Source organism: Heliangelus exortis, chromosome 2 (genome assembly GCF_036169615.1).
Source record: "Heliangelus exortis chromosome 2, bHelExo1.hap1, whole genome shotgun sequence".
Classification (NCBI taxonomy): domain Eukaryota; kingdom Metazoa; phylum Chordata; class Aves; order Apodiformes; family Trochilidae; genus Heliangelus; species Heliangelus exortis.
In genome coordinates this window covers 141,649,934-141,675,840 of record NC_092423.1, presented here as the reverse complement: position 1 = coordinate 141,675,840, position 25,907 = coordinate 141,649,934, and the positions used below count along the sequence as shown (strand labels likewise).

Below are 25,907 nucleotides of genomic sequence, written 5' to 3'. Positions count from 1 at the left end.
TCTTAGTTTGTAAAGGTTCTCTGGAATTGAAAGCTGGGACTGGCCCCAAATACCCATTAATACTGAGTTCCAGTCCCTGGTGATAGTTAGGGTTTTTGTTTAAATTACATTAATTCATTTAAAAAAGAGAGAAAGTGTTCTTTGAAGTAACTCCTTGCTGCAGCAATCCCTTGCTGTAAAAAACCCTTTGATCTTATATGAACTTCATGTTTTTCTGTTCCTTTGTCTTGAGAGTGTGAGTTCTTTTAGTCTTACCTTTTTCTGTTGAGTGCTTTGTCCCTTAAATCCCTTTATAATTGTTACTTTTCTGTACCTTGAGTTTAGTATGAGAGATATTTGCTGTGTGTCTGTTCTGCTGTTGATCTGCAGAGAAAATTTTTTTGCCAAAACACGGGGCTATTTCAAGTGGGTAGGTAACAGCAAAGAGCAGGCTCCCTAGGAAATTTCCTCTGTGAAGCTACTTTTGGCATAAATTCCTCTAAACCTGCTGACTTCTCTGTCGTAGCCCTTCTGTTTCTCATCTTGTGCTGCTTTGGGGGTTTTTTTACTTTCTTATCTTACTACTTCTGTGCAAAGAAGGAACTGTAGTTTTTTGAAGAGGTGCTGGTATGAAAATGCAGGAATACAAAGTAGCAGGATTGTTTTGCAGTGAAACTTACCTCCTTACTCTATTTGGAAATAATTTAAAGCATTTTCCCTACTGTGAGAAACATATGTTTGGGGAGGAGTCCATGGCTGAGGCATTTTCATATGAATTAGCAGTATGCAGCAAAGTGTGACCTAGAAAATACTTAGACTCAGAATGGTAGAGCTGTGAGAATCTCTTCTGAATTCTCACTGTAAAATAGTACTGCTGTCTGAAATTGAAAGTCTTATAGTTAGAAATTGCTAAGGTACTCAATGAAAAATAATTCACAAAATAATTGAGTGCTATAAGCAGATCTGAAATCAAAGGTTGCTGTAATTTTGCAGTACATTCAAGACCAAAGCTGTAAGAAATACTGAAGTTACAAGACAGCATTTTCTTTGACCTTGACCTGTTTTATAACTTTCAGAGCTGATTCAGTTCATTTTCTGTTGGTGGTGGTTTGTTAATGAAGTATGTATTAAGTGAGAAAGAGGATGTTTGTGGACGGGAATGATGTAAAGACATTTAAGCTTTCTTTACTGGAGGAAGTTTAGGTTACTTAAGCTATGCATTACACATTAAAGTCTCTTGGGACTTCTGCATCTTGAAAAGAAAACCAATACTATGTACATAATTGATTATTATCTTTTTTATAATATCATTGTTGAAACAGAGTTTTTAAATTTCGTGTCCCCAAATGCAGAGAAAGCAATTTTCTTTACTTTCTTGTAAAATAAAACATAACTAAAAGGCAAAAATCATATTGTATTTTTTTTGTTGTTGTTGTTCCTCAACCTTTCCTCTAAAACTTCATTATATTTTTAGGGAAAAAATAAAGTTAGGCGAGTGAAGACCATTTATGACTGTCAGGCAGATAATGATGATGAGCTGACATTTGTTGAAGGAGAAGTCATTATTGTAACTGGTGAAGAGGACCAAGAGTGGTGGGTATGTATCTTTTCCTTTCACAGTTTTACACATAATTAGTAATTATCTTCAGTTCACCAGAAACGTTAAGTTATACCTAGAGGGATTGCTGAAAGACTGAACGAGTATTTGTAATTAGTGCTGTGAGCTGATGCTTTATCTTTTTAAATGAGGTAGTTAACATTTTTTGTCCCTTCTTCCCTTCCATACCATTGGTCTGTATCATACTCCCCCCCTACTCTGGACCACATACTGTCTTTGGTTCTTGTGTGCTAACATCAGTTTTTATTGAACCCTGCTTGAAGACTCCCAACACTCCCTGGACACTCTACTTCTTGGCTCCAAAGCCCTGCTACACCATACTTCCCTACCTATGAATTATTGGGAAGAACAAGACAGATTTTATCTTGATTAAAACAAATTCTTGTCACAATGCTGCGTATGATTTCCTACTCTAAGTGCAGCACAATCTTTTCTGGTTTGGTTCTAGCTTCATGGTTTCCTCTCATTCATCATTTAAGTGTGGAAGGTTTTCAACTGAAAAGGTGGTATCAAAACAGCAGTGTCCAGTGAAAAACTAGTGTATTAACCATTTCCTCCAATCCCTGATTATAATTGCATTAGTTGCTAAATCTGTTTTCTGAAGTGGCTTTGTTAGATCCCTGGGTACATGCCCGAGTGTTTCTGGGAAGGGAAATGAAGCCTCTTGACTCATATGCTTCAAAAATTTGGCTCTACAAGAGGAAATGGCCAGCCCTGCATGTTTCCCCTTCCCATTTTTTTTAGTTTGTGGAAGAGGAAGGAGGTACACTATTATTCTGTAATTAGTGAGCAGCACTGTAGAAAGATGAGAAGAGGGTTATGTTGTCAGTCAAGGCTGCTACTCCAGTGCTGTCATTTGGATGGTTGTTTGTAATCATGTATTTAAACATGTAAATTTTGTATGAAAGGTATCTTTTTTGTTTTAGAAGTTGGTAGACAATTTCTTTATAAATAATTATGTAAGACTTGTCTGATTAAGTATCCTTCACATACAATACTGTAATTTGTTATAAACACTACTATGCACATAAGTCATTGGGAATCATACTAATTCAATATCTGGGACTTTATCACTTAAAGTGAAGCATGCAAACTATCAGAAGGAACATCACAACTGGAGCTGACATTTCCCTCAAGTGAGTTGTTCAGGATTTATTCAGTTAGTTAAGAAGAATGAATTTGAAACACAGACTAACTTGCAGTAGCAGGATGTATCAAACAGAAGGAAATAAGGCTTCTGTTTTGGTGAGTCTTGAAATTCAGTGGTCTGTGTAGCCCTTTCAGGTTTCCATATTCTATTGTTGTTTTTTTCTCCTTAGATTTAGTTGTCTTAATTTATCTTATTTATAATATGTATGTACAGGTTGTTTTTTGGGTTTTTTTCCATTATGCAAATTCAAATGTTAAGTAAGGTCTGGTTCAGACTACCCAGGAACTTGGAAATGCTCTGTAGGCTCTGTGCAGTTCTGCTTTTTGAATGAAGTCTACGAACTCCATGTGTACACACACATGTATATGGATGTTTTTCTCCTGTGTTGCAGATTGGCCACATCGAAGGACAGCCAGAGAGGAAAGGGGTCTTTCCAGTGTCCTTCGTGCACATTCTGTCAGACTAGTAAAAACAAACAAAGAATCCTAAACTTGAGCATTGCACATTCTTCATGCAAGACGGGCTTTTTAGCAAAAGCGAACGCTGCTGCCTCCCTGTAATCCTGTGCACAATTGTATATATAGCTGCTGTTACAAATTAAGAATTCATTTAAGTTTCACCTCATGAGGTTGAATTATATGTATTGTAAATATACTGTGTTATTCTGCCTTTGCCAGTATTATGGTAGCCTTGGAACCTGGCACGCCTTATTGGGTTTGTTGAAGCCATCCTCGGCATCTAGCACTTACATCTCTGTCTGTGCTGTTCAAAATACATATGAACTGCCAGCTTTCCAAATATAGGTGGTCTCTGTCAACCATATAACTGTACAGAAATGACTGTTCCTAATAACTCGGTATTCTTGATATACAATTAGCAGAAAGTTAGAATGAGTGAATGGTTTTGGACAATTTAAAAATCAGTCTGCAGTTTATAAATGTATGCAGTTTACAGCTATGAAACCCACTTCGGTATTTATTTAATATAGTGCTCAGTTAAGTGTAATTATGAAGACAAATATTCACTGACTTTACAGATAACAGTAATGTTTTATGGTGTGCATACAGCATTTCATGTTTATATTACGTGGACCTATGCCAAACTGTGATTGCAGTTCCCCTGTGATATTACCTCACTATAAAAAGTTACAAATTTATTTCATTCAAAAACTTACTTTAATGAAAATTAGTCATATTGTTCTTTAGTAGATATATGTGGAATTTGCTGGTTTCTTTCACTGAATTCTTAGTAACCAAGGACTTGAGAAGATGTTAACTGTTGACATTATGCATGCATTTAGACGCTTACTTGAAACCTGCCTTTGTACAAAAGTAGTACTGTAGTCATATAGCTACATTTAAAGAAAAGAACATTTTAAATTAATTGCTATTCAGATTACTGTGAGCTTGCAACAGTATTTGTTCATAGCTAAATTGGCTCTTTGAAAAAATGATTTGTGGGTTTATTTTTCCTCTGTCTTCAACCTTGCTAAAGTTTAGTTATCTAAAATAAAACTTAAGTGGTGATATAAGCATAAATTTAAATTATTTTTAATTGCTCTAAAAGTGGAAGTTAAGATGACCTCTCATGAATTTGATCTGGTTGTTAATGATAGAACTCAGATCAGAAGTATCAGGCTAGTTTTAGCAGAGTTCACTAAACTGTGTCTGTCGTAGTCTTAACTCAAAGCACCAAGTAACAGACGTTCTGTTACAAAGCTGATTTCTCAGAAAATCTTTGGAAGGCGGCATTTGACCTGAGGTTTCTTGAAAGTTGGTGTAAAGCTGCATTGCCAGAAAACACTTAAATGTATTACTGGAAACTTTTAATTCCTATGTCACTTTAAGCATAATTTTTTTAACTTTTGAAACATAATGTAGTTGTGTTTTTCCCATAGTTTGTCTGTAGCGGGTTCCATGACTTTCATATGTAGTTTTTATTACATGCTTTAAATGTTATTTTTGCTTCAGTACCTAGTACTGCTATTTCAAAGCAGATTGTCTTGGCTGCATGGAAAGATTTTCATTTCATAAAAGCACATCTCAGACGTTCTGAGGGCTTTTGTTTTTATTTCAGTTTTACAAGACTGTAGTCAGTGAATATTTAATTCTGTTTGTGGTCAATATAGGAACAAGTATCAGTCTAAGCCCCCTATGGAAAAAAATGCAAAACATTTATCAATTGTTAATGGTTTTATCATTTATAACAAAAGTGCATTACAAAGAAAATAATGACGCAATGAGTGAGTGAGCCTGCTGGCATTTAATCTTCAGTATTACCAGCTCCAGTATTTCAGACTTTATTCTGGTTTTTTTATGGAAAGGAAGTCAGAACTAGCATTTTATCATTCCTTTTTATCCATTAATACAATGTTTTAAGTTGCATTAAAGAACAAAACCTATTCACTTTTGTGGTCAATTGTATTTTTAAGTGATCTTGAAATAAACTGATAAAAGAAATCATATAAAGAAAACCTAGGCATGTAAAATTATGTAGAGTCAAATGTCTATTCTTTTCTATGCTCTTAAAAATAGTATACATATGCATTTTCTAAAATTAAATTAGTTCCTTCGGGAACAATAGTTCTGTTTATTCTGGCTTATTGTGGGTCATAAGAAATCTGAAAATGTATGATATTGATTGAGTTTAAGGACGGTATTATATTTGAACTCAATGAGCCACTGTCTGCAATTTTGTACATGACATAGTATTTGGTAAGTCTAAATCTTTATGGAAAATTAGCTGATAAAGGGTTGGGGGGAGGGCCAGGGGAAGGTGCCCCCAGAGGGGGAAGTATGCTCTGCAGATGATGTCTTATTTACTGTTGAACAACAGTTGCTATTTATTTTTTTATTACATAGTACATCAATGTGTACAGAAATCAGATCTGGTCATGCCACTAGTTAAAATCTTGACTTCTCATTGAATGTTAAGGTAAAACATCAGTACACATGTCTATTCACATGTATTTAATGTGACAGTTTTTGAGTATTGTATGTGTTAATTTCTACTTTTTTAATATTTAAAATTGCTTTTAAATAAATGTATTCAGTTGATCCCAGATATCTGAACAAGGCCCTTTTGTCAACTGGAATATCTTCTAGGGAGAAAGTCTGGATTCCAAACAGGTAGAACTAAAACACTTGAAATGTTCTCTCTTTAATATAAGGCACCCCATATATAAAATGCAATTAAATGTGTATCTCTTTAACAGCTGTTAAATATGGATGCAATTGTCTTTATCTGGAAAATTTTACTTACTAAAGTTAGCATCAAAACACGTGATTTTGTCCATGAGTTTCGATTACTTTCTCTGCAGCTTCAGTAGACTCTACAGAAAGCCAGCCTGGTCTGTCTTGTTCCCTACAGCTGGCCCTTTGGGTTGAAAAGAACCATTCAGCATGGCCCTCTGTCCCTGGGCAGGATTCCCAAACCCAACAGCAGCTCTCAAACTGACTTGAGCACCTTTCCTGGATGAAATGACTTTATTGCTTAGGATTTCAGTTCTGACCCAGCTTGCAGTGGTTATTTCTCCTGTCCCTGACTTGGTTCTTGGAAGTTCCTCATTTAAGACCTGTTCTTGTCAAAACTGCTCAAAAAAGAACAAGTCACTTGAAAATGCTAGAATGCAATGAGAACATACTTTATCCACTGGAAAATTTGGAATGTGGAGTTATCAGATCTGGTTTGTATCAAAAATAGTAACTGCAAGAGCACAGGGCTCTGGAGAGTGCTGTGATAAGATAGCTTCTTGAACACTGAATTGTAGAGCAGGCATACCCTGGGTTCCTCATAGAATATTAATCTCAGTTAGTTTTGGACTTTTAAGTTTACATAGGCTAAACATATGGGCTGAGGGGTGTGTGAAATATGAACAGGGGCAGGGGAAGCAGTCTGGTTAAATATTCTGCTCTTTCTCAGTTTCTTGTCACAGTATTTTCAGATAACAAAATTCAGAAATCTGTTTATTCCAGTATCTTCTGTTCTTCTCTGTCCTGCTCGTATTGTTCTTCAGTGACATGGATTGATTTCCTTTTGCAAGTAAAAATTGAGGTGGATATCTCCTGTGCTGTTTGGAGCCAAAGAGACCCAAGACAAACACATGCCCATAACTCCCTTGTTGTTCAAAGTTTCTTAACCTTTTCCTTGTAAATTTCAAGCTCATAGCTGAACATTGGTAATCAAAACCAGTGAAAGTGGTGCAAATCTTAAATACCTATCAGTGAAACTCAAGCAGCTCCCCCTCTCTGCCCAACTAAAACCCAAACAAGACCAGTAACCTTTGTATGCCAAGAAATCAGAATATGACAGAGGAGCAAATGTCCCTAAGTAAGTAAATTTAATCTCCAGACCTTAAATTCTTGCAGGCAACAACTTAGACTTGAGTTTAAGGCTGCTGGTTGAGCTTTTATGAGACTTTAGCCCTTCTACAGTGCAGCTGGAGGCTTTTCAGATGGATACAGAATGCACACAGATGTTTTCATCTACATAGCTGCAAGCCAAAAATTTTCTTATCTACTACAAACTAACTGTTTCAAGTTGTCTTAATGATACTTTTATGGCTACACATAACTTGATTTACAGCTCTGTCATCTGCTGTGAGAGCACTCAAGTTTCTTCTTGAGATAAGCTAAGTGCTGTTTGTCAACTTGTGCTGAAGCTTGCAACCCCCTCTGCTGTGGCATGCACAAAACCTGCGAGTCCCGGCTGGCTCTCCTCAGCTGCTGTTTGAGTAACACTCAAACCGATAGTTTGTCCTGGTACAGGCTTTGCCTTGTTCCTCTCTGAATTACAGAACAAATCCTCCTGTCTGCAGCGAGGCGGATGTCTGCTCTGGTCACTCTTTATAATAGTGGGGGCAGGGGACAAACAATCTGTGACAGCTGTCAGATTAGCTGTCACATCCTAACCGTGTCAGAGCAGAGGAGAAGCTGATCATTTGTTTGCTGTACCACCTGAAGAATGTTTTGAAAGAGCTTTAAGCTTACCTGAAACTTTAAAGCCAGTGTTAATACTACTCTGCCATTACTACCAGTTTGGTCATGGTTCTTGTAGTGTCTGATCAGAAACATTGCCTCTCATGCTTGTTGGTTTTCACTGAAAGGCAGTTTGGAACTCAGTCTGTTTCTACATGGGACATTTTTCCCCAAGACTTGCAGATGTTTCTTGTGCTTCAGTTACCATCAGAAATCTAGAAATCTGTTTTTTTCTCAGTCAGGTCATGTAGATGCATCACCCGTGAAGACTCAGACTACCGACTGCTCCAGAGTGGCTGCATTAGTGGCTGTTTCATTCTGTTTACCTTTGTTCAGTTCAAAGCAACAGCATTAGGCTTGTGTTTTTTGTCACTAGTGAATTTCCTGAGTTTCTTCCCCAGGGAACTTAGAAGAACTTAGAAGAGCTGCCTGTAACTTAACAAGACTAAGGAGTAGTGTGTAATACCTTAAGTCTGAAGCTTTTCTCAAAAGTAGTTAGTAATGTTACTCATCTCTCCCTGCTCCCACACCGCAGCTACAGTTGTGTGTCATCGTGCCTCTGAGTTGGAATTCCTAGTGTTTAAATAAAGTTACTTATCAAAAAGGATTGAAATATGCCCATGAACTTCAGTTTGAAGAAAGACAAGCCACCTCTTCAGCTGAACATGGACAGAAGAGGTCAGCAGCTGTTACCTGGTTCAGTGCCTGGGTTTTGTGGTGGTTTTCTGACAGAGCCTGCAGACTTCCTTAGTGACCTGGTGACACCAGTAGCCATATACTGTTTCAAAGATGAAAGCAGACATTTTCTTTCAAATTAGTAAAGATTATATTGCCTGTCCATACTGCATGTCATCCCACCCATGGCTCTAGACCTACATACTTGTGTGCTAGTTTTCCCTGTATTCATTGTAGATTTCCAATTCAAAGCTGAAACTGCTTCAGTAGCCAGGCAGGAAAGCAAGATACCCCAGGTGGCTGAGAGTAAGTGAGCTGCAGTCAGACACAGGGTCTCATTTCAAATTAATTTTTTTATTGTGTGAAAATCCACCCAGGACCTGGAAAAAAGCCCTATGGAACAACTCCATTGCCATAGTTCTGACCTCTGTGGACAGAAGCATAGGGATGAAGGGCAAATTTGTGATCCAGGATCTTCCTCAATCTCCCTCCCTGCTGGGCCAACCTTTGCAGAAAAAAACAGGAGAACAAATGCTAAACCTGCTTCAGTAGTATGCACAGAGCTGCTGGTCTGCTTACTAGAGAATTTTAGCTGCTTGGACATCTGGACCAAGGAGGATTGAGTTTCATGTGAAGTCATCTTAGAGGAAGTGATGCTGGGAGATGGGGATTTCAAAGTCTTGTGTGGAGTGTGAGAAAAGTGCTACACATGTGCTACAGGGTGGAGGTGTGAGGAGAGCAGGGGCTGGGGGCAGGACAAACCACAACTTGGGCTCCTTGGAAAGAGTAGGAATTGCTCCATCATTGTTGTGAAGATCAATCACAATGGAGTCAGCAGCTCCTGTGAGCAGTGCCTATAGGTGGGCCATACACTTACCTCAGATCTCAAGGTAATGCAAAGACTGAAGTGCAATGAAGAAGTGAAGGTTTCTTATCAAGGAGAAGCAGCCAGATCTTAAACAAAGGAGGAAGGAAGGAAGCAGGGCAGTCAGACCATCTGGTCAGTACTCTGCAAGTAGCTCCTGTAAAGGAACAGAGGCACCAGGTGTTCAGGGAGGATCCACCATCCAGTGAGTCTGAGCATTTGGCCTCATACAAGGAAGTGATGCTGTCCTGCCAGACCAGTTTCTGGCAGCAGCCTTGCACCAGGGTCCAGGTTCATGTTAGATATGGTTCTGACACCCCTGTTACCTCCCTAGAGCAGGTCTGGAACCATCACCTTGGTTAGGGAATAATTTTTCTCAGGGCCACCCTGTGTTCCCACTAGGTATGTCTGAATGAAGGAGGTGCTGCCAGGTTCATCTGAAAAGCTCCTTCTGCTCCCCTTTCCCTGCTAGGATGCAGAGAGAACTGAAAAGCAAATACTAAAATTTGGAATGGAAAAAAAAGCAGCTTCTTCAAAACCCTTGAGAGCAGGATTTTGTTCCTCTCACTTCCCCACGGCAGTGTTCTGACCTATATGTTTTCCATGTAAAACATGACCCCTGAAAGAGTTTATGTAGCTTGTGGGTCACCCTCTCTGTATAGCCTACACCTGGTTTGCCCATACCATAGCTTTAGCTGCTTACCTGGGGGAATACAAAAGAAGAAACTGAGCGTAGCACCTCTGCATGTTATACATGACTTCTTAGTGCCCGGCCTTGTACTCATCTGCTTTGAGCTGAAGACAGTACTTGCAGCCATTGCAGCTGATGCAGCTGATGCCATGGTATGGGGTTTCTAGGGCTGAAGCATCACAGCCCCCCCGCCATAGGCTGACAGTAAAGCTGAGCAGCAAATGCCAGTTACAGAAATTGCCTTAAGACTTGTTACCCCCATCTAATCCCTGTCCCTTCCTGAAAGGGATTGACAGTGCTGGAGAAAAACAGCATCTGTTGCTGGAGGGAGTCTTCCTGGGGGGCAGATGGGGACCCTTGTTTCCCCTGCGACCACAATGCTGTTGGTCATCAACCTAACATGGAGGAGAAACTGAGCAAGGTGCTTCAGGGACGCCACAACTGCTGCAGTGTCTGAGTACAGCTCCAGAGATGGAAGGAGCTGCTTAGGCTTGAAAGAAAAATTCAGCTTTGATTTTTTTTTTTTTTTTTTCCTTTAGTTTGGGAGGATCAGTCTTAAAGGCAACATCTCACTGCAGTGGCTCAGCTGCCAGGCTGCATAAGCAGGCAGGCCCTGACTGTAGCAGGGACCAACACCTGCATTTGGCGTTGTCACCAGCCCCTTACCCCAGTCCTGTCACCTGCTGTGTCCTTCCCCAGGTGGCAGCCGGCAGCCCCAGCCTCCTCTTCAGGCCAGGGCAGTGCTCCAGCAGAGGCTGCAGCCGGAAAGTTGATGTAGATGGTTGGGTTTGGTGCACTCGAGTGTGAAGTTTGCAAGGTGCTCCTGCATGGGGCTGGTACCTTCCTATGCTTGCAAAGCCCTCCCTCATGCTCTGCTTTGTCGCATGTTTGCCCGGAGCCGGCTGCCCTGCTGTGTAAGGCCATGCACATCCATCCTCACCCCCTGGGACACGGCCACGGACCCCACACGCCTCGGGAAGGGATTGAGGCGGAAGGCTCTGACCTTCTCCTACTCCTACTCCCACTCCCACCGCCGGCCAGCCGAGCCACCCCCGCGTCTGCAGAGGGCAGGGACACCCCATCCCAGTGCCACCTGCCCCGCGGGAGGGCTGCCCGGGGTGAAGCCACCGCTCCCCGTGGCGAGGGAAGACCAGGGGGGGAATCGGGGCCGGCCGAGGCGGAGGTGCCGGAGCCGCCTCTCCCTCCCCCCGCGCCGCTTCCTTTTATAGCGATGCGGCACCGCGCCCGCCGCCGGCAGCCAACCTGTGCCCGTGACGCCGCCGCCCGGCAGCGCGGAAGGCCAGGCTGCGCCCCGCGGGCCGCCCGCCACACCGGTAAGGCTGCCCGAACCCCCCGCTGCGGGCGGAGCAGGGAGGGGAGGGACGCGGCTCGGCGGGAGAGGGGCGGTGGCAGCTGCCGGAGAGCGGACCCTGCCTCAGGGACTGAGGGGAGCGCGGGCGGAGCACCTGGGGGGTAGCGGGGCGTCCCCTGAGGGCAGCCGGGGGTGGGAGCCTGAGGGCAGCGGGTGATCGCCTGTGGGGAGCGGGGTGTGGGCACCTGTGGGGAGCCGGGGAGTCGCCTGAGGGGAGCTGGGAGGAGCCGGAGGGGAGGGGAGAGGGAGGCGAGGGGAGCCGGAGAGGAACCGAATGTGGTCTGGGGTAAGGCTCGTCCTGTGCCCTGCTGCCCCAGGACGGGAAGGCGCAGTCCCGCGGGGCCGGCGGAGGGTGCTCGGCACCGCCCGGGGCAGCCTCGGGCTCCTTCCCGGCCGCCCTGCCCGCAGCGCCGGGCCCTCCGTGAGGCTGCGGCCAGAGCCGGCGTCGGCAGTGAAGGCACCCGGGGGGAGCCCCGTGTCGGCCCAAAGGCCGAAGCCGCCGCTTCAGTTTCCCTCGGTGTGCGAGGGCGGCCGAGTCAGCGGGTGCCGAGGGACCGCGCTTGTGTTTGCGTGGGGCACGGGGGTGACAGATCAGGGAGCGGGATCAGCCCTCGCACCAGCCCTCCCCATCTCCGGCAGCTGCCAGGTTGAAACCGAGCAGCAGTAACCTGGGCTGGTCGGCTTCAGGAGGCGGGCACGGTGTGTGTCCTGCTTATGTATGGCCTGGGAGCAGCGGTGAGGATGTGCGCTGTCTGCTCCTTGCGCTGAGCTGGGTGCGTTGCGTTTGACTGTCTCCTGATGCTCAGACAAGTGCCCAGGCTGGAGAACTATCAGTCATCATCGGTCATGCAAAGCTTGCATCTGCTACTGACTAAATATCTAAAAGTTGAGCCTCGCAGCCAGAAATGCACTGGACTGGCCAGGAAGGAGGCAAGCACTTCTGCTTTAGGGGATCTGGTTCTTCCTCGTCTGGGCACAACCACAAGTGATGTGGTTGTGATGTGACTGTAGGTGAAAACTACCCCTCTCGTAAGCAAGTTGTAGCATTTCAAAAGGTTTGGTGGTGAAACAGAGAGGAAATGGCACAGAGCATCCTCTGAGCTCTGAAGATTACCTGGCTGTGTGGTTTAGAGTGGTGTTACCCTTCTGCCATTTAAAAATTAACTCTTATCTCTAAAAGTCATTCTCTAATATACATGGTCGAGAAAGCCAAAAGGCATACAGCTTTATTTGGTGTTTGTTAGGTGTGTAACTAAACCAGGAGAGAGGACCTTTTTTTTTTTTTTCATTCAGAAAAATCAAACCCTACATCTGCACCCCAAAATGGGAAGTGTTTTGATGAGATGTGGGGTTTCATCTGAAGTGCAACGTCATCTCTGTTTCAGTGCTTGACTGAAACCAAGCCTGGTTGTGTGCTGCTGCCTGTTTAATTGCTGAGGATGCCAGTACTGCTGCAGGGACAGGGGGCATTCAGGGTGCCTGCATGAGCTCAGAGGGACCCTCCCATGGGCAGACAACCACCCGGGGTGATCTTGATGCTCAGCCCTGCACAGAAGAGCTGCTCGGGTTCATCTTGCCTTGGTGAGAGGCAGCACATGGCTCCTGCTGTGTCCCCTCTCAGCAAGGACCAGGAGCCCGTGCTTGTCTGGGCAGCAGGATGCTTTCAAGCTGCTTTTGCAGGCAGCAGTTCCCACACGCTGCTCTGCTCTTGGTTGCTTCGAGGACTGATCAGACTGAGAGGCCTCGTTAGTCCATTTTCTGATGGTTGTCACCACTTGCTTTCCCAGGGCACACCAGAGGTTGGTGGTGCAGTTTTCTCCATGGTTCAGCAGAAGCACCTCCAGCACAATGGAGTTTCTGAGCAGGTCTGAGGCAATGCCACGCACAGAGTCCAGGAACTGCTCAGGACGCAGCAGGAATGGTCATACCAGAAGGACTTTTAGAAGTGTTTCCAATAGAGTCTAGAGCATCCATTTCTCTAACTGGGATCAATAGGTCAGACTGCTCAGCAAGGAGCATGTGCGATGGATTTTCCATAATCTGCACAGCACAGCTCAGGCTTGAGGAAAAAAAAAAAAAATTAGGCAGCATTCTGTGCCTCTAAATGTGAGTGTGCCCAGGAAGAGCAGTGGAAGGAGCTGATGCACTGAGGGTAGTTAAAAGCTTAATGCTGCCTGTAGAGCTTGGGAGGGCATGGCTGCTTTTAACTGCTCTCTCTTTTCACTCAAAGGTGTTAGAGGATAAACAGGGGCTCACAAGAATAAAGAACGATGTTTGATTAAGATACTTCCTCTGCTTGTTGGAGAAGAACAAGGCCAAGAGAATTTTGAAAGTAAAAGCTTATTTCCTGTGAAGAACTTTTGCTGAATTGAAGCGTGAGATGGTTTTAGAGCTGGAGCTGCAGGTGTGGTGATTCAGTCCAGCCAGGCTGGCAGCAGGATGGGGCTTGGCCAGGTTGGTCAGAGGCAGAGTGGAGGGCACTGCACATTGGTCTGTCTGAACCTGCAGATGGGTGCTGCACAGCATCATGTGCTCCTCTTTCTTCACTGGGAACAGGAAAAGAGGCTGTGTCTTCTGCCTGCAAACAGCCTCCAGAACTTCATTAGAGACTACAGGCTGGTTCATCTGCAGGTATAAACTGGCCTGCTCTGGTTGATTAAATACACACTCCAGAGGCTCAGCTGAGAGTCATTCTAAGCTTCTTGTCCACCCAAGCAACGCAGATGCAGGAGTGTCACCTCGTCGTGGGTATCAGGACCGTTTCCTGTAAGCTGAAGGTTATTCCTGCAGCACTCCTGTAACCCATACTCAGGATGAGGTTAGCTCAGTCAAAGACGTCTCTTCCTAATCTCCTGGTTTAGGTTTCCCTTTGGTGCTTACCATGGCCCTGAGCTCGTTATCTGCTGAATCACGGCCCTCGTGCAGAGCTGCCGGGTTCCACCGGGAGCTGCATCAGGCTCCCTGGCTCCCCGGCGCTGCCTCTCCCGCAGCCGCGGAGCTCCGGGGGAGGAGGAGGTTGGGATCAGAGCAGCGCTGACAGCCTGCTGGAATACAGCTGCTGGAGAAGGGATTGCAAATCTGCAGTCAGGCTGGATCTCGCAGTGGGTAGGAAGCACTTAGCAGTTACTCAGCTGTTGGAAACCTTTGTTCTGTGCTGCTGTGTGCAGAGCTTGATATAGCTTGTTGGATTTTCCTTTGGAGCCCGAGTTCTATTACTGTCTTTGCTGAGTATATTTTAAAACTCTTCCCCCTAGTGCTTTTTTGTTGTTGCTTTTTTTTTTTTTTTTTTTTTTTGGTTGGGTTTTGAATACTGCACACATTAATTTATTGCCTTAAGATCTTTTCTACACCAGAGATGTTCAAATGGAGTGAATGTGTGACCTTGTGTTTTTATCTGGGGCAAGTTTAATAGATAGCTTTGGTTTCCATTCCCAGCAAGTTTTTTACATGGTCCAACCTGCCTTTCTGTCATCAAAAATGCAATTTTTTCAAATGCACCGAGTTTGATTCCTGTTCTGCAGAAATGCTGTAAAATCTACTCCAGGGTATCTAGTGGCCAAACTCTTTATTTCTCAAAGTCATGGTGGATAGAAAGGGAAGAACAATCAGTCTTCTTGCTGCAGCAGAAAACTAGGAATTTCATCTGAGTTTTGCTAAGACAATCTTTGTCTCAGCCAGAAATTAGCATCCCTTCTACCCCCCAGGCATTTGCCTTCATCCCAATCATAAGGGCAAACATCCTGGCCATAACCCTCTCTATTTAGGGAAAAAAAAAAAAAAAAAAAAAAAGGACACTAGTTGTAATCTGTGCTATGAAAATCTAATCTGTGACCTAATTTGTTGTGATACCATGAAGAACCTGTCAGTAGCAATCACTGTAACCCGTGGCATGAACCCACTGCCTGCTTTCCAAGAGAGCTCACTCGTAGCCTCAGAGGGAGCAGTGTCACACTGAGTATGTGTATTTGGTCTCCTCTTCTGCCAAATTTGGGAAATAATAACCAGACAAGTCTCAGATCACTTTAGTTACTCTTTTAAAATGAAAGTGACACAAGCATTCCTACTGTGTGTGGAAGTGAACCTCTTCTGCAGGCAGTCTCCAAGCAGAACATGTGGGTTTGAAATACGTGGGAAGGAAAATGAGATGCAACCAAAACTGGACAATTCTCTATGTATGTCATAATGGCTGTTTACCTGTTACTGGCTCATTCACCTTGTCTGTGGCAGAGACCTGGATGCAATTAACTCTCTGGGTGAGTTGTTAGAGGAGTGACTTGTCTGAGTAACTTTGCACCAATGTGAGCTGAGGTTTCATGGGCTAATTAATGCTCATAGAGCAAAATTGGCTGGCTTTGGGTACACCCCCTTTTTTGAGTCAAGTTTGTTGGCCTTTAAGGAAAAAAAAAGTCATTTTCTGTGGTGTATTACCAAAAACATAGCATTGCTAATCTTACTCTGCAAGGCTAGAGAAGGAAGGAAGGTTTCACAGGTCAGGAGTGCACAAATAATAGGCTGAAAAACTGGGAATCATATTCCTTGGTCCATGCACTGCTACATCTGACAAGGAGAAATCTGAACTGAAAATCTACTGTGCTATCAGAAACAGACAGCAGAGCTGAGCTTCCGGTTTGATTGTTCTAGAAATAACAGTTCCTTTTTTAAAAAAAAAAAAATATTATCTTTAAACTGCTCTACTTGGAAGGACTAAGTTAAAATGTGCAGAGCCATGCATGCTGTTAATAACTGCTGGGATCTGTGTCCCTCCTTAGTAAGAGACCACCAGGCTGTTTGGGCTGTGAGAGCCCCTGTGTGACTCGCTGGGCTTTTGACACCAGTAAGATTCATGTTCAGAACCAGGCCATCATCCATGGTCTGATGCCTTCCCTGCTCACCCTCCCGGGAGCTCCCTGTGCTGCTGTTAGGGCAGTAGCTCTCACACTTTTTATTTTAAGCTCTTTACCTTCAGTATTTGTACACCTCTGGTTCTCCTGGGGTACATCACTCCTGCGTTTGAACAGATGCATTTGCGCAGTGTTCTGTAAACTCCGTGTCCTTTTACCCATGTGGAGCACTCAGTGCTCAAGTTTCATTGTGTTATTTGTTGCTTTTTGTTCACTCCAGGCTTTTCCCTCCACCCACTCACTTCCTGTCACAAATGTTTCCTCACTTCGCCACTTTTTCACACAGTTTGAGTGCAGGGTTCGCTGCCTGTTGTGGGCAGGCTCAGCGCTTCATCTGCCATCCAGCCTGCAGGAGATGAGCAGCAGATCAGAGTGAGAGGAGGGGCAGAGGCAGGGACAGGGTCCTTGCACGAGTGGGGGGAAATGTGCAGAGGGAGAGGGGGTCAGGGTGCAGGTGTGTTTTGGGGCAAGAGGAGCAAAGGCTTGTAAACAAGGTGCCTTTATGGGTGCAGGGAGTGAAGGTAGAAGAGCAAGGATGGTGATACGTGTGCTCAGGGATGGGACACAACAACAATCATAGAAGGTTTTGGGTTGTAAGGGACCTTAAGGATCATCTAGTTTGAACTCCTCTGCATGGGCAGGGGTACCTCCCATTAGATGAGGTTGATCAAAGCCCCATCCCACCAGGCTTTGACCACTTTAGGGATGAGACATCCACAGCTTCCCCAGGTAACCTGTTCCACTGTCTCACCACCCTCACAGTAAAGAATTTCTTCCTAATGTCTAATCTACATCTACCCTCTTCCAGTGTGTAGCTATCACCCCTTCTCCTATTGCACATGCCCTCCCTGGAGCCCTCTCTTCTCCAACCTTGACAGCCCCAACTTCCTCAGCCTGTCTTCACAGCAGAGGTGCTACAGCCCTCTGGTAATTTTCGAGGCTCTTCCCTGGACTCTCTCCAACAGCTCCATGCCCTTATTGTACTGGGGGTGTCTGTGTGTACTCAGCTGGGTGCTGGCAGCACCCATAGGGCTGGCACATGTGCAGGGTTTCAGGAAGGTGCACATTCCAAATCAGAATGCCAGCCAGGCCAGGGCCCCTGCTTCCTTCCTCGGCCCACCAGAGGCAATCTGGTCTGCCACAGAGACTTGTTATTGCAGCTGAATAGCAGGCTTTAAAATGCATTTTTTTTTCTACCTGCTTCTTATTTCTAACAAATGTTTCCCATCTATCCATGTACATCACCAATTTCTCAGCCACATGGGGTGCATCTGGCAGCTTACAAACCATCGAGGGGGAAAAACCTATGAAAATAGCATGTATGTAGTTTCAAATTAGGCAAGGGCTAAAATTTGCAAGAACACATCTGTCTGTGGCTGTGTAAACCAGTGGAGAATTAATATTCATCTGATGCTGAGCAAGGCAAACAGAGGTTTGCAGCTTGCACTTCCTTTGCTTTGTCCCACTGCTGTCCTTGCAGCTCCTCTTCCCTGTAGGGCTCAGTTGCCAGTCAGCAGAGAGCTGTACAGATGCTGCTGACCTTGTGCCAATACCAATGCTGCGTTCAGCACCATGAAATGTTTGCAATTCCCTGTGCTTTTACTGCACTCCTTTAATTTCTTTGCTCAGCTGCTGTGCATGCAGCTCGGGCTAAGGTCACTCATCAAAACCCTGCATGTGGCCTAAATCCCACTCTGGGGCCTGGGTCTACCCACTGTTTCCTCCTCAAGAGAGGTGCCCCCAGAATGCTTGTTCTTGTTTCCTCTCCCCAGCTGTGATTTACTTTTCTCTGCTGTAACTGTGTTGGTGTTAATGGGGCTGCAGTATAAAACAGTCACCAAAATAATTGACATCACGAGAATGCCTACAGGTTGGTTTGGTTCCGTGCCAGGTCCATTTTTCATTTTATATCCTGGCATCATTTTCATTTGCAGCATTGAGCCATGCAAACAGGTTTACTTGCTCAAGTTAAAGTGGGCACCAGACTGGTAGGAGGGGTTAGAAATTTGCTGGTGGAGGAGAAAATTATAGGAGTTGCTGGGGAAGGGAGTTGTGGGAGGGTTGTTGAGCTATTTTGTCCCTGATGGTGGACACGATAGAGCTGCTGATCTCTGGAGTGTGGGGAGAATGGTAAGTTTGAAGGAGCTGAGGAGAGAAAGACTCTTCACTCCTCTCCCCTCTCCCCTGGGAACTGCTGGGTTAGGCCCTGTGCCTGCCACGAGAGATAAACTCCTGGCAGTGGATGTTCTTCGAGCCCAACCATATCCAGAGGAACTGGAGGTCACTTGGAAATCAAAATTAAACAATGCCTTAGTGCAGCTTTGAAAAGTTTACTCAGAGGGCTGGCGTTACTCCAGTGCCACTCAGTTAAACTGATGACCTCCCTCTCATAACAGTGCAGGAGAGAGGGATCAGGTTTGGCTGTCAGCAGCCAGTGGTGGCTGCAGAGCTTCATCTTAGGTGGCAAGGATGGCTTCCTGCCCCCCCTCACCTTGCTCCCATCAGAGCACACAGGGTGCAAAAGCAGGGGAGCTGACTGCATCAGGCAGCATCTGGTGAGGATTGTTCTGGAAGCTGCTGCAGGCAAGAGGCAGCATTGAGGGACCATCCCAAAATGAGAGCAGCTCTGTGGCTGTTCTCTGGAGGACTGAAGCAGTCTGCAAAAGACCTGGAAGTTGGCTTGTTCCCCTGGATCCTGCCTCCCCAGAGCTGCCCCATGGAAGGACAACCAGAGCCTGTCTTTGTGGGCATCATTCAGCAGCATGTTCCTGACAGTGGGCAGCTGCTGCCAACAGGGTAGAGTTCCAGAATGGATGATTTCTATACCCCCCTGAACTCAGTGTCCTGCCAGAGACACAGGGACAGGGAGTAGTAGTGCTGGGGAGTATAATCTGCAGCCTGCAGGGAGTTTTCATGGTGGTGGGTCTGGATTAGTCAACAAAACTTAAAGGAAAATAATAGGAGCCCCATTCCCAACACCATCTTTCCAATTCCAGCACTGAGGAGGGCAGATGTTCCAGCCTGAGAATTCTAACTCCTCTGAAGGACAAAATACAATCTTCTCTGCATTAGTAGGTCTGTCAGGCATCCTGCTTATGTTGAGGCCTGAAGAAATATTTACTGTATACGGTAGTGTTCTTGAGTTTGTATGCTCTGAGTGTCACAGATATCCACTGGCAATGACCTACAGCAGTCTGTCAAATTAGAACATTTTTTTGGTAGGATTCCCTGTGAATGAAGAGGCCACTCGCATCTCTGTTTAAGGGTTGGGACTAAGTTTATTTCCCAGAATTACCACTTTGGAAGAAGATTGTTTGTTTTAGGAATGGCTCTGACTTGCAAAACTTGTACTGGCACTACCTGTGGCCAGGACCCACAGCTGATCAGACAACCCAATTATTTGCATTGCTATCACTGCATTTATGAGCAAAAAATTGCTTTAGGTCCACTGAATTCTGACCTAGGTCTGTTGCTACCCATCTGTATGTCCTGGACATAACATGAATAACACCATCTCTAAAATACATTTTTGAATCTGAGGACTTGTAGCTGCTGTTTATACCAAAAAAAAAAAAAAAAAAAAAAAAAGAAAAAGATCTTTTTATCTTCTTGAGGTTCTGTTTGGTGTGTCCTCTTTTTCTTGAACATCTTGATGTGAGAAGCAGTTAGTAGATGTGCTCAGAGCTCTTGTTCTGTGGGGAAAAGCCACTTGTGTGGAGACTGCAACCCCTTGCATGCTTTTTGCACAGGGCTCCCATGCGATCGTGTAGCTGATACAGGACCAGTAAATTCTTCCCCCCACAGACTCCTGCAGCACGTCAGTCAGATTGAGGAAGCAAGAGAAGGGAGCAGGGGCCCAGAAGGAAAACAGTATGCTTGGGTGAGCATGGAGAAAAGGACTGATGCTGATAATCTGGTGTGCCTGCTGATCCCACTGGCAGGTTGGAGCCCTTGGAGAGGACCATCCGATACAAGGCCACCAAAAAGATCGTGGCTTATCAGCACTCTGCTCAGTGCTTCCCAGGTTTGGAGCAATTCCTGGGCACTTGTTTTCACTGAGCTGAATACAGCTGCTTGCATAATGCACTGGGCTTGGGCTTTTCCTCTTCCTCTTAACTCTGCTGGGCACTGTTGTACGTGTGGCTGTGAGGGAAGTCATGTTCTCAGTCAGTGCCTAAATTGGTGTAACTTCCCCTGGGCAGTGGCTCCCAGAAATACAACCCCCTCTCTGCCAGCCCTGCTGGGGAAGGGGAAGGGCAGAGGCTGCTCTGTGGGGGGACCTCAGCAAGGAACTTCCCCTGCACTTGTTCTCCTCCCTTGGTTCCTCATGCATCAGATGGGCTGAGTCCTCACTCCTTCCCTGTCATGCGACGTTAACCACCTGCTGGTTCTGCAGCAGGGGATGCCCGTGTCCACTGAAGAGGAGCCAAAGCCTTTCTGTGGCATCCCCCTGTGAAATAATAACACACACCCCATCCAAATTCCTACCCAGGATGTCCCAGCCTTTTGTCAGGCCTGCCACTGGGGAGACCTTGAGGGGCAGCCAGGAGGTGTTCTTTGGTGCTGGTGGAAACCAGAGCCAGCACCTCCTCTGGCCCTGCCTGCCAGGGGCAGCACAGGGAGATGATGTTCCTTCCAATCCCCTCTGCTGGTGGCTGCAGCACTTGCTGAAGTACAGGGGGAGAGGAGGAAGATGAGCCTTGCTTCTGCCCCCACTGCCCTGCTTGCAGCCATGCCAGTGCATCCCAGGCCTTGGTCCAAGTACAGGGCCAACTGAGACCCAGCAACTTGCCAAGTTCCTTTCCCCAAAGTTGCTCCAAGCCTGCCCCAACCCCTTCTGCAGGATGGAGCCCAAACCAACACTTCAGCTTCATTGGGTTTTGCTAAGGTTTGACATATCAGGAGCTCATTATCTGGAAGGCAGTTGTGAATGTGTCCTAAATGTTTGTTTAGATCATCTTTTTCACAGCATGCTGAATAATTTTGGGGCTGGAAGAGTGGCCAGAGCCTGCGCCTGGGAGCCAGGGAAGCTACCCCCCTCTTGGTGTGTTTTGATTTGTTTCTTGCACTGTTCTGCTGGGCTCCAGTCCTACCATGAATTTCACTGACATCAGTGAAACAGTGACAGCTCCTCCAGGTGGAGCTCAGCAGGATCAGGGCTCTTTGGAGATGAAAGCATATCCAATAGTGCAAAGACATTTTCAGAGGTCACTGAAACTCAGTCCTTTATCTCAGTGCTTCCATTTGTCCAAGATACTATTACTGCAAGTGCAATAGGTGAATTTAGGTTCCAGCCCCACGAGGATGTACCAGCTAATACAGAGAACTTTAGAAATTGCCCTTCCTTTCTGTGATGTCACTTTAATTCCTTGAGTGTACAGAGATTAAAAGATATTTGATGAACATACTAAGCATTCATTCCACATTTCTCTTCCAGTATCCAGCTGACCTCAAACCCTGAATGCAATGAATTTGCATTTGTTTCTAAAAGTGTCTCGTTTTGTGAATCAAAATGTCAACACATTTGAAAATGGTCCTACATGAGATGTTTGTATCCCTTGGAGTTTAAATTGCTGGATCAATTTCCCACTAATACTAAAGGGTATTTAAAGGACAAATTCTCTGCCTACTGCAGTGAAAATTTACCCCGAGGTATGACATTTCACCTGCCACTGAGTGTAAGCTTGTTGAATATAATGGACTGGAATAGCTAGATTTGCACATACTGGTAACAAAAGAGGGTGAGAAGTAGATCCCATTACAGAAAACCTTTCTCTTTTTTTTTTTTTTTTTTTTTTTCAGTCCTCCTTCTTTTGCCATCAAAACTTGCACGTTCTTTGCAATTTTATATTCCTGCACTACTCAGAAACCACTGCCTGAATTTGGGCACAGTTTAATTATATGCCATAGGAGTGGATAAAGGGATCCCCCCAAAGAGCTTCCACTCCAAAGGGTGTGAAGAAATGGGAGCAAGAGAGTACATCTGAGGTTTGGTAGCTGAGCAGCAGCCACAAGGCCTGGCTCCAGCTTCACCGGTTCCTGTGTTGGACCACAGAGCTACAAGCCCCATCACATGCTTCTCATTGCAGCTATGCTGCCTGACAGGGCTTTGCCACAGCTTGTCTTTGTTCCTCAGTGTGGCTCTGTCCTGAGTTAGAAGAAAACAGGAGATCAGTTGGCAAGCCTTGACCTCCTTCTCCTCAAATGAAATATGGGGACAACTGGAATGAGGTATCAGGAAGCCAAAGCAGACGGTATAGCTGCAAATAATTTGAACCCAGGGGCATGGTGAACCTGAGCCTGCACTAACTAAGGCATGTTTACCCAAGGAAGTGCCAACATAACCTAGGAGAACATACCATAAAATTGCACCATACTGTCCCTCCCTTGCGCTATCACAGAAAGCAGATGCCAGGATGGAAAAGCACCAGGAGCTGAATAAAAAAGCTTGAAGCGTCAGAGAGCCCTGCTCAGCCCTACCTCCTGCTGCAGGCCATCTCTGCTTCCCAGCATTCCCTGGTCTCTTGCCAATTCCCATCAACAGCTGTGGTTTGTGGTTGTAATGCTCAGCATTTGTCTCCTCAATCTTATAAAAGACTTGCATCAAAGCTAGATGTGCAGCATATAGCAGTTTAAAAGTCCCAGGACTCCTAGAACAGGCCTCCAAGCACAAAATCAAACTCTGCTTCACTCCTTTATCTTCCCCAAGGTCTCAGGCACAGCAAGTGTAGGTTTTTGATGGGCCCTTCTGGGGCCCTTCTGATGGAGTTTGTGAAGAAAGATTATACCAAAATGTTTTGTAATACATCATTTTTTTACTTTAAAAAATAAGAAAGCGCCACTAGTAAATCTACATCTGAATCACCAGCCCAGAAGCAGTCTACTTCTTGCATTGAGCAGATAAACTGTTCTTCACTCTACTGTTCTTATATATTCCCATTTTCTGTGTCTGTGTGTTACTATTGAGACTGCAGTTTGAGCAGGAGCAGTTTCAGGATGTAAGTGTCTAGTAGGAATCCCAATCCTTGCTCCAGGAGGCCCCAGAACTTCATAAGATGTTTGAATAGCTTCCAGTCAGTGCTGTGCTGGATGGACCTGAACTGGTGACCGAGAGAGGAAAGGTTCTCTCACAGATACACAACCTCTGAGGCATCTGTTCCCCAGACACAGATTTGTCTAATTTCCCTAAACCACTGATGACCTGCCCTGAAATGATACTCTCATTCCCTTAGGAAATCCCTTGAGCTGATATCAAGTAGATAGTTATTTTTGGGTTCTTTCCCAGAGAAAGTGCACTGTATTGCTCTGAACCTTACACACCAAGTAAATACATCATCAGACTGCAGTGAAGGTCCAAAAAGCTTTATTGAAGGGGAAGCAGATTATTAATAATTAAGGGTGGTTCGCTGCATTGTTTTTGAGCCAAGTAAAGCTAATACAGCTTTTTTATAGCAGAGATAAAAGTGTAGAATATTGAAACTGAATTGATTGCAACATTTAATGGCAACGTAAAAGTCTATTAATGAATTGTAATGGTTAACTCTGCATTAAGCTGAAACATGTAGTTCACAAGCAATGTATTAAGCATTTTTAAAGATTACAAAAACTAGAGACAAAAAAACACAACTCCAAACCTCTTATTAACTAGTAATTGCCTATATTATTTTTTCCTAGGAGGCTAACTCATTTGACCATATTATTAATTCTTTTATCCTAAAACTCTGGGTGCACATACGTATGTGTGTTCTTTTCCCTCAGCACCTTTCAGAATTAAATAAAGGCTTTACATGAAGTTGATCAGTGATTAATTCTAACAAAATTCTCTCAAGGCTGCCTGAGATTTCTCGTGGCAGGGAGGATGGTAGTGCACAGAGAACAGGCTTTGACAGATGCATTTGTAAGAAAGGCTCTAAATGAGGAGAATTCCAAACTGTTCTGTATTTGAACCACTCCATGTTGTCTATTGTCTTCACAATACTGTTTCCTAAATTAAAAGTGTATTTTCTATTTCTCACGATATCAGAAGAACATAACGCTGAGTAGAGAAAACAAAAAATACTGTGTGGCATAGCTGTACTTCTGGAGGATGAGGAAGGTTGGAAAATGTTCTGCATTGAACAAATTAAAGGTTCATGGTGGAAAAAACCTGCAGCCATTGCTTCTTACCAACAGTCATTACATTGTAATTTCATCCCTTTGCAGCCTTTCCAAACCCATCCATTTTTTTTCTGAAGCCTTTGTCCAAGGCTCAGTCTGACATGAGGTCTTTTCTTCTACTCTGCCTTATTTCATGGTAGCCATTCAATCTTCCAGTGGTGACACATGCCCCCTCTTTGCCATCTGGCTGCATTCAGGTCCTCTGAGTGCAATCCTCTCTGTGCTGAGCCCAAGCTTGTCACACTCATCTGCAAAACCTTTCACAAGCTCAGGGCCAGAGCCTGTCATCTGAACAGCAGTCTGTTATGCCTTAGGACAGTAGTGACCCCATTAAAACCATTTAGGAGCAGGCAGACTTAGGATTGTCTCGCTGCCCTTATGGTTTTCTCTGTTCCCACATGGTTTCCCAGGCCATTTCACATCCCTGCTGAAGCTGGTGCTCTTTGAGCAAACCACAGAAATGCCATAGCCTCTGCATCTGCCCCTATCATCCTTTGAAAGTAAAATTCAACAGATAAGTAGTTAGAATTAAAATAATAGTGGGAACAGAATGGGAGCATGGAGAAGGTAGTACTGTTTGTCTTTTCTTACGAGAGAAGAAAAATAGAAAGTGAAAAATAGAGAGTGAAGAGGACTCTCTTAAACTTCAGTAATGGACTTCAAGGACCTTTAGGACTTCAAGGCCAGGTTGGATGGGTCTTTGAGCCCCCTGCTTGAGTAGGAGGTGTTCCTGCTCATGGCAGGGAAGTGGGAACCAGGTGATCTTTAAGGTCCCTTCCAACCCAACCCATTCTCTGATTCTATTCATAGTGTAACTAATGAATCCTAATTTTCTCCTGATTTGGGCTCTGTGTGCTCTCTGTTTTTCTCTGGAGCTTTCTCACTGCAAAACCTCTGGTCCCTTCCCTGTTCTCAGCTCTCCTCTCCCCTGCCATGCTCCCAGTGCTTCCTCTGCAGTTCCCTCCAGTCACACTCTTGCATCTTGCCAGAGATGACATGTGCAGGTTGACTGGGCAGTATAGACACACTTTTTAGCATCATTAACCAGATTTCCAGGGGGAAGCAGGCTATGTGTCCTGCAGCAGGGAGAAATGCTACCTGGCACAGGCCAAGGGCTCACCAGCAAGTTAGAGATCACTCTGAATCACTCTGGATCACTCTGAATGCTCAGGAAGCACATAGTACACACACTGTACTGCTCTGTCTTTTGTACTCAGGTTGGGTGGCTTAAGGACTAACTTGGTGACTGTTTTACCATGTGGAAACACCTTGCTATAGGCAGCAGAAAACCAATGGCTCCAGCTGATTTCAGTATTTGTATTTTACTCTCACCTCTGAATTAAATTGTGAGCTGCTTGGAACAGGAATGCACCAGCATTTCTGTAAAGCACCATACAAATCTATCCAACTTATTTTTTAATGTATGATGTTTAGATGTATATTGAAGTTTAATGGTATCACTTTAGGCACTTAGTAATGCCTGGAATAAGAGGTACCACTGGCAGGCTACCTAGTCCTCTCAA

The 25,907-nt window shown here is 44.8% G+C and overlaps 2 protein-coding genes across 9 annotated transcripts in view; both read left to right on the top strand.

Moving 5' to 3' along the window:
• The window catches only part of ASAP1 (ArfGAP with SH3 domain, ankyrin repeat and PH domain 1), a 143,814-nt gene extending 138,004 nt beyond the window's left edge, over positions 1 to 5,810 (top strand). For 4 of the 5 annotated variants that reach the window (XM_071738391.1, XM_071738388.1, XM_071738392.1 and 1 more), the window contains 2 exons: positions 1,454 to 1,576; positions 3,139 to 3,975. In XM_071738391.1, the coding sequence (XP_071594492.1) occupies positions 1,454 to 1,576; positions 3,139 to 3,213 (198 nt within the window). In that variant the 3' untranslated portion in view covers positions 3,214 to 3,975. Of the gene's footprint in view, positions 1 to 1,453; positions 1,577 to 3,138 lie in introns of all 5 variants that reach the window. The other variant, XM_071738390.1, reaches the window with a different exon arrangement.
• A 5,371-nt stretch (positions 5,811 to 11,181) lies between these two features.
• CYRIB (CYFIP related Rac1 interactor B) overlaps positions 11,182 to 25,907 on the top strand; it is a 95,451-nt gene continuing 80,725 nt past the window's right edge. For 3 of the 4 annotated variants that reach the window (XM_071738384.1, XM_071738381.1, XM_071738382.1), the window contains exon 1: positions 11,183 to 11,288. The gene's annotated coding sequence lies outside the window, so the exon portion shown is untranslated. Of the gene's footprint in view, positions 11,289 to 25,907 lie in introns of all 4 variants that reach the window. The other variant, XM_071738385.1, reaches the window with a different exon arrangement.